The sequence below is a fragment of the Habropoda laboriosa genome, unplaced genomic scaffold (assembly GCF_001263275.1).
Source record: "Habropoda laboriosa isolate 0110345459 unplaced genomic scaffold, ASM126327v1 scaffold128, whole genome shotgun sequence".
Lineage (NCBI taxonomy): Eukaryota > Metazoa > Arthropoda > Insecta > Hymenoptera > Apidae > Habropoda > Habropoda laboriosa.
Window position 1 is genome coordinate 2,067,284 of NW_017100281.1, and position 9,223 is coordinate 2,076,506.

General features: G+C 37.0%; 1 protein-coding gene across 1 annotated transcript in view; it reads right to left on the reverse strand.

Moving 5' to 3' along the window:
- The window catches only part of LOC108573623 (sodium- and chloride-dependent glycine transporter 1-like), a 27,680-nt gene that overhangs the window by 1,907 nt on the left and 16,550 nt on the right, over window positions 1–9,223 (reverse strand). Inside the window, 1 exon segment of the mRNA XM_017936087.1 lies at window positions 2,150–2,302. Coding sequence (XP_017791576.1) covers window positions 2,150–2,302 — 153 coding nt within the window.

Genomic DNA, 9,223 nt, shown 5'->3' on the forward strand with positions numbered 1-9,223 from the left:
TTTGTAATTGCGGAGTTGAAATGGTAAACGATGTAATTGCCAAAAATGAAAAATTAAGAAAAATTTGCAATGCCTGACGATATTTTGATAAAAGTGTGCAAAATTTTCATTGGGAAAAGCATTGAAATCGGCTCGAAATTGAACAAAAATTTCAAACACTAGAACGAATTTATTTGAAAGAAGTTTTTTATACAGATTCTGTCGAAACATTCAAATCTAAAAGATACGTATTTCTTCCCCTATTTTAAGTCTCGCATTAAAGAGATAAAACTCAGATTTACCCTCTGGAAAGTTGAAAATTAACTTTTTATAAAATTCCCGATTCTTTGAACGATATCTTATCACTGAAGAGTAATGTTAACATTTATTGTTGAAATAATGTAATAAAAAAGTTATTTGACAGCGATTCTGTAATTTGTTGAAATTTTCCTAATTTAAAAATTAGCTCAAATGTTAATTTAAAAAAAAGTTTCACCTGTAAACGAACAGAACGACTTCTCTTAATTTCAACAATCCTCAATTTAATACCAATTTTCCAACAATTTCATTAATCACAAATAAAAGAGAACTATTAATTTTTGATTTTTAATTACTAATTTTCTGAAAAGAGAAATCAAGTTCAAATACCCGTTTAGTTAGAAACGATTGAAATACAACAATACAAATATATCCAAAACAAAAAAAGAAAAGAAAGAAATAACACTGTGATTAATGTACATACATACATATCGGTGATTGAGGACAGTGTAAAAAAAAGCTAATATTAAGCGGTCAACTTTCAGATACTACTAATATTAACTTTCAATACAAACTGGCACTCCATATCGATTTTCTCCCCACGAATATTCCGGGGGTTTGTTTGATTCGGGTTAAAAAAGTTCGACCCTCTGAAACAAGAAACTAAACCCCGCTTTATTTCCGCGACAGACTTTCATGGCTTTATTGCGATCATCATGAATAAAAGAAACGATCGAAGATAGCCTTGACATGTTCAGTCCGGACCTGAAAATTTCGTCTCCGGGCGAGCAATTTTCAAATATTAAACGTTCACGGCCGCTCAATATTAACAGAGTTCACAGCTATAAATTATAATGCTAATACGAAATGACCGCAATATACACGCGAATCACTTTGTTCGTCACAACATTCGACAGAAGTTAATTAATTGCTGCGTTATGCCTTTACCTTCAGCTGAAGTGCAGTTAATTGAAACCTGGTTTACATTAACCTCCAACCACTCGTTTTGTCAATTGATATGAAAATAACGTTTGACAGCTCGTCTTAAACGAAACACCAAGAGGATTCTCGCTGATTGTTGACAAAGAGACATCTCTTTCGCAATCTTTCAAATTTTTCAAGAAAGCGTGTATTTTATTAAAAAAAAATCGAAATTCTGTTACTCGTAAAATTCTACATCCTCCGTTTTTCCGTTCAAATTTAAATCTCCGTTATTTCCCTACGTTCTCAAATTGCATTCACAACGATCCCTGTTACACCAAAAAAACAGCCGAGAGAGAAGATTCACCGATCATCAATTCGACAAAACTAGCTCCTATCGTTCCGAAGATGTAACTCGAAATCATTTTCAATAAACCACTTACCGAGCACAAATTCACACGGACATTTTCCATCCCCTCGATCCTCCGGCTACATTGTATCAATTTGATCCGAACCGATCGAGCCGGCCGATATACAGAAAACATAAAAGTCGGAGAAATCTGTTTGAAACGATCCGACGATAAAACTTCAAAAGCCGTCTCGGAAACGGTACAGAACGTTCTGAAAGCCGTTTAACACGATTGGAAAGACGGGGGCCAGTGTTGGGCAGAGGGGTTGGGTTCGAGCCTTAAAATCGAAGGTTGTTACTGTTACCATCACCGTGAATTCTAAACAGTGGAAGGTGGCCGCGTATCGTAAAAACCGGGCGAGTAGTTTGCATAATAATCTCCAGTTTGTCGGGCATTATGTCAGCTGATATCTCGATTCAGCTTGTACCCTACGGGGTCCGCGGCATAAATTCCGCGATTTGATAGCGTGCAATTGCCGGTAATCGGACGGCGAATTAGCCCGCTTATTCGGGAGCGTAGTAACGATAGAAATCCGCGAGAGATTTACGCGGTGTCGTTATTACCCTCGTGACGAAACTTACCGGACCTTTCCAGAGGCGACGGATGAAAAAGAAGGGCATCGGTGCGAGGGTCGACAGGCCGATCAGTATTCCGATCGCATTCGCCCAGCCGGGAAATATGTACTTGCCATAACGAGGCAACTCGTACGTACATATTTGATACACGAACACCGCCTGCGGACGAAAACCGGGAAATGCAGGGGAAAACGGGGGTAGGGAGGAGAAGGAGAAAAAATCAACTGTTATTTCTTGTGTAAACTCCTCGGGGGTGCGGTGAGCTCGACGGTACAACGACCAATTAAGAATTTCATATTTTTTAATCGGAGCTGAGTTCGACGTGCTCTCCCTCGAGTGTCCTCGTAAGTTTTGATCCTTTTATTTAATCTGAAGATTGAACGAAAATGAATTCTGTGCTGTTGACGTGTGATTCTAATGGGTGTTTTTCAGAGTGAATTCTGGGTCTCTGTAGTGTTAGGGATGATTGAGATTAATGTTCTTTCTTTTTTGGTTTTGTTTCTGTGTTAGGTGTGCAAATTAATTTACTTTAATTTTCTTTAAGAAAGATTGAATGGAATTTTGATTTCTATTGTTTTCGATGAGTTTTGACATTTATTTTGGGGCTGAAGAATTTTTTCTTTGGAAAAATATGGATTTTCGCCAATTATTAATATTATTCATACCACAACTGATATTAATTTGGTCAATTATTAATGTGAACGATATTAACTGAGAAAATTTGATTTTTCTGCTTTCTATATTAAAATAAACAGATAAACGTGACTTTGTAAACAGAGTACGCAGTTCTTCGCAGAATTCGCTAATTATTTCTTCTCGTGTGGTCAATATTCAAGTTATATTATTCACGTGTATTAATTTCGATTGAACTGTGGCGTGTGTGAAGTAAATAAATTAGTCGTGAATGATGTGCTTTTGGTATAAACTTTTCACGAGGTTCGTTAAAAATACAAAAGCAACAGAGATGATCGAAGCAGCGCATGATATTTGTGACCAGTAAAAGCAGGTACTAAACGATTTTTGAATAACAAAATAAAATGAACGGCTGTTTAAATGAAAATCGCGATCCTCTTTCTCAAATTGCTCCCGTTGCCACAATTTTCATTTCTTTTTTCCTTTCAACAATACTTCCGTATTATTGTCGCGTAACTCCGACAAATTCAACATTTTCTCGATTCTTCGCCACTTTCGTAATCACCAGCATAATTATACAATCCCTTTGACGGCGGAGTGTAGGAGGTATCGGTTCGTTATCCGGTAAGCCCATAAATACTCGCGATCAATACCTTGAAAATTAATCATGTAACGTAAAATACACGTACTGTTCTCACAAAGGAAAGACGAACAGTCTGTTGAAGCTTCGGGATCGGTGTTAAAATGTTTCCGAGGTAAATGCGTCAAGTTTCGAAAAGGTCTATATTCGATTCTCTCTCTCTCTCTTTCTCTTCGTTGCAAACCTGTCTTCACGAGCACATTATTTATGAAAATCAGATAACTGATGACCGGAACAAGGGAACCGACTTATCGGAAAACAAACGACAGTAACTCAACGGTGATCGCGGTCGATTTGACCGCGAAGCAGAGGCTTGGTCGTGTCGTTTCCGTTGTTTTTTCCAGCGAAAAAAAAGAGAGGAAAAAGAAGGAGAGCAGAACAGGAGGCGAGGGATAGGTGGGTTCGTTCGCTGCTTTGCAACCGACGATCAATTCGATTCCGTGCGTGAGACAGAAGTTATCGATAGGATCGGTTGTTTTAGAATCGGCCAGCAGTCGAGGTTGGTAATTGACGAAAGAGAAGAGAAAAGCCACCACCACCACTCGATCGACGGTGGCGTGATCGTTTGTTTCGCAGCGATTCGCGATCGCTAAAATGGAACGTGACAGAAAGTTCGGAGCGACCGTGGCTCGTTTGCCCGAAGAACAGGTGGGAAAAAGGACGAGCGTGGAGAAAAATTGACCTCGCCTGTACGTTTCACGTATATTCGCGCGAACGTGTGTAATGATACGAGATAACGTCACCTTCTGACGTAATCGGGAGAAATATTTGCGTTCGAGATTCGAGAAAGGAAGGGCTTACCAGAAGAATGCCGGAATTAATTTTGACAGGTGAAACGGTGCGTTTGCTTTCGAAATTCTACCGCGAACGCCTTTTCCTGCGAAAAATTGAACATTTTTTAGTTTTTAGTTTGCAACGAGGATTATGTGGTAAATAAACTTTTATTTTGGTTGCGTTAAAGGATGTTTTCCAGAATTATTACTAGAATTAGATATATGTTTTTTTTTTTAAACTAAGTAGAAGAATTGATAAGAATCCACGTTTTGTACTATAATTGACAGTGACAGTATTAAGAATTTTTATTAAAATTTCGAATATATTAAATTTCAGAATAGATACAATATTCATTTTAAAAATAGTATTTTATGACTACTTATCAATTAATGTATTTATGTGAAACCTTCATTAAATCATCGATGTATTTTAATTTTTAATTTGATTAAATATTAAATATTAAATAGTAAATTAACAGCTTTAGGAAGGCATTTTGCATTCGTTAACATTTACTTACTTTTCAATATTTAATATACCATAAAACACCTAAATTGGTAAATATGTGCACCTGAATTGCGTGTCATTAAGCTCCATGTAATACCTCCTAGAAACACTAATCAACGTTTAACCCTTTCCTGACAAAATTATTTTTTTCAAATTTCTTATTTACCTATTACACCAATCATCGAGTCTATCAGTTTAATACTAAATTGATTTTTGTTCGAGTACTCTAGTAAGTGTCCCACAGATCACCACCATCTACTTAAAAAGAAAATGTCTCTCTTGTAACGTTCGCAAGGAACATCCTTTTCAAATTCCAAAGGCGAAAGAAATGTATCGGGTAATAACGTTAGGTGAGACACCCGTAGAAAAACGTAGAAAACCGTGAAGAAAAGGACGAGTGGCCTCGTTAGAACGATCATCCCCCCGGGTTGGCGTTACTCCACGTACACAAGGTGTAATTTTACATTTACAATCAGAGCCAGGTAAGATGGAAAAGGATAAAAATAAAAATTACAGCAAACTCAACGTTTCCACACGAATAATTCGTAATCGCACTTTTTTCCCGGGTTTAAGTTACGATTATCTGTTACATTTCACGTTTAAAGTGTATAAAAAATGCTACACTCGTGTACCACGTCTTTCGCTTCTTTATCTTTTCTTCTCTCTCTCTCTCCTTCTTTCCAAGGAAGTATCGCGGACAAAAGGAATTTAACATGAACAGGAAGAAAAAGAAGAAGAGGGGAGAAAAAAGAAGTCTGTCTGTTGCACGGTGTTACCAGTTGAATGTAACCGAGTTATGCTGCCAAGATGTGGAAAAACGCAGAAACAAACATTGTGCATTCTTTATAGCATCCTAGGCAGCAAGGGAAATACAATGCGGTTATTTACAGTAAGCTGCGCCAGTAAATGTTTGGTCTTACATTTATCACGAAGACAATTAAACCGTGCGCTGTTTCTAGCATAATTTTAACGAGATTATTACACCAGTGGAAAGAGCACTCCTATCGTATCACTGCAATGCCACGGTATTAAAAATTTTCGCGAAATAAGGATTTGAGTGAGATGAATGTTTCAGCAGTAATCGTTTCTCTGTAGAACACTATTGGTGTGCAACGAGAAATTAGAATGTTTTTAGGCTAATACGAGTATTTTACTTAAACGGGATGTGTAAAAATACTAAAACGAATTTCGAGGTATTTTAAATATATTGTTATAATAAATGGAATGAAAGTTAAATAAATTTCTTTTCGTGCGTGCAAAATTTAATTGCGCACATTACGGTAAATGAAAAATTGTGAAAATAAAATTTATAACGACCGATTTCAATATATTGCGAATTTTTGCCAACTTCTACTTTCACGAATGTTTTTCATTGTTATTCTTCAAACATGAGGGGAAATTTTGTACACTCCTGAGACTAGAGTGACAACTGACACTCTACAAAAAATATAACAAAAAATTTTCATTCCTTCAAATTTAATAGAAGTAACAAAAGCTCGTAAGAAAATTCAACATATTAATACTAGCCGAATTTATGTGTAACTAACGCTAAAAGCTTGTACCAGTATTCGCAAGAAACGATTACAAGATAAAGTTTAACAAGTTTAACCCCTAAAAGCTTGCACCGAAAATGAACAATAAGAAATTATTGGAATAGTAGCCTGGAAAATGGCACGAAAATTCGCCGACAAGAAAGAAGCGTAAAAGGACGATTAGATCCGGAACGAAGATGCGTGTCGTCCGTAGCTAATCAGTGCCGAAACCGTCGCGCTTAATAAAACAGTCGATCGATCAAGGTGACCCAGGTCTGACTGTAGAGGTTCTCGAGGCTCTCGACCCGAGGACAGAGATCGAGTGCGATAAGGATCGGCGAGTGTTACGATAGGACTTGGCCAAGAAATCTTTGCCAGGCCAAGGCTCCCACTACTATCACGCCGCCGTCGCGGGCGAGAGAATGAGAGAATGATCATTACTCGCCTCTTTCACCGTGTCTTCGTCGCTTCGAATCACTGATCCAGATATTCCCGCGGATTCACATTTGTTAACGATGGAGTCGGTGTGAAATGGGACATAATTATTTAGCCTGCGCGATTTTTTTCTCTTCTTTTCCTCTCTTTCCATGGCCTCGCACGCGTATATAACCACGGAGGAGGAGGACCGTGGCCCCTTCGGTGAGGTCATTTACTAAACGAGATGCAGAGGTGGTGGAAGCGAAAAGAAAAAAAGGAGAAAACAGGGGGGGGGAAAGGAAAAGAGAAAAATATATATATATATACGACCGACAGGCACGGAGGAAGAGGCTAAAACAAACGGAAAATCAATAATGGGGCACGAGGCGTCGCGCTAAATGCTTGCGGACCGAGAAGCAAAACCGCGATAATACCGTCAGCGAAAACACCCTAGAAGGAGGAAAGGATTAACGTCTTAACTATGAGGTGCACACCCCGGAAAAAGGAGGAGTTGGGCGCGGAACGAGCAAACGAACTCGCGCTCGTGTCCGCGCGGGCCGGATTTGTTTAATCGCTCGGATGATTCGTATGATTGCTGTGGTGGCGAGCAAGTTTTACAGCGGGGTGGAAATGTGATTATTTGGAGACAGAAAGGGGGGAGGAGGGATCGGAGGGGTACGGGTGGTGAGCAATCGAGTGGATGAATGACGATTTGCATGTTTGTACATTTAGATGCGATGGATGCTCTTCTTGCGGACAATCAATGCGTCGTGCAAGTGTAATGTGTGAAATGTGCGTGTTCCTCGTCTCGTACATACCGTAATTTTCCTGTACGAATTTCACGGGGTTGTAAATTCCTGTCTCTCTCTCTCTCTCTAACACTCGTTCGCGACGATATACGAGACGCTGGCTTTTATGAAGTTAATCAGTAAGCCTCGTTGAAATACAGGGTGGGCCACAGCCCACCTAATTATCTTCTCTAGCTCTACGGTGGTACGAGACATTTTTTGTTTTTTGGACGTAATTTAAATGGTTCCAAAAGGTGAATAAAGATGGGAGAATATTTTTTTCTGTTCTTTGCTTTTCAAAGTCGTCTATGTTTTTTTTTTTTTTAAATGAATGAAACTGTCTCATGTTTGAAATCTAGATTTAAAATGACCTTGTGAAACTGTGAAATTTCCTTTTATTTTTTGCCATTTCTTGCACGAAAATATTTTTCTTAATATTCACTCTTTGAGTTTGATTAAATAAAAGGAGAATTTGTTCTTGAGTGTGTTCTGTTATTGCTAAAACTATGGAAAACTTTGTCAGAATAAAATATAAGAAATGAACTTTAGCTTAATGAATCTTTTTATGGAAAAGAAAAAAGGGAATTTAAAATAATCATGAAATAAGTGTATAATTGATCGTTGACCTGATAGAAAAGCTTAACACGTGATCTGGTTAGTATTAGATTACACCAACGTTATAAAGCTTTGATCGGAAGTTATGCCTCTCAAAGTTAACCGAAATTTCGGAGTATAACTCGTACCTATTAGGGACTTTACTCTAAGGTTGCAATATTAGTAAGCTTTGAGGCCACTGTCGAAGTTAGTTGAAATGTTTACAAAACGTTAGAATGAATTTCGTAATAGATATAACCTTCGCTCTAAATTTTCGGATAACAAATCACTAACGTAAATTGCATTGGAAAAATACTTACATAAATATTTTCTTTCCTATTCTAAGGTAATATAATATACACTTCTTAATTTATATATCCGTGCTTTAAGGATCTACGAAATTAGGGACTAAACTTTCACGTTAAACGCATAGTTAAATGATACATTATTTCTTCTCAAATTAAAATTGCTGCTTTGTTCACGATCGTGCCTTGATTAAAAAATTATTTCAAAAGGTACAATTATACGGTGCGAATGATATTAACAAATTTATTATTACACAGACTTGCAAATTGACAGTTAACCTGAATATCGCACAAAAGTCTCGATAAGATGTAAAAAAAAAAAAGGTAGATTTATTTTTCCAAATATATAGAAGATAAAATCTATTCGTGAAGCTTTTATTTCGTTAAAAAAAAAAAAAGGAAAATAGTAACAGAGAGAGAACAGATTTGAAAGTCAATCAAACTGAAGGGCACTTAACGAAAACTCGATTTAATGAACCTTACTATAAACTCTTATCATGCTCTTATAGAAAGGAATAACAGATTGATATAAATGCATAGTCTGTTACATATAAAACTTCAACGATTCAACTTTTTACCAACGCCGTTTTCAACTATTTACGCTTTTTAACAATTCGTGTTTTTTTTTAATTGGAACGAACTTTTAGTGTCCCCCGTTTTTATCGCGAGCCGCTCGATTCATTTTCAAGGGAATGCAAAACTAAATTCCTGGCAGAAATGAAGTATCTTCGTCTCGAAAATAAGGTTTCATTACTTCAATAAAACACTCGGATATACCTTATATTTTTAAACTAATAAAATCCCCAAAAAAGTTATTTATGTAAATGTTCGTTGAGTCTTTTATAAAATTACTATCTACAGAAATTTTTATAATTTCAATTTCATAAACAAAT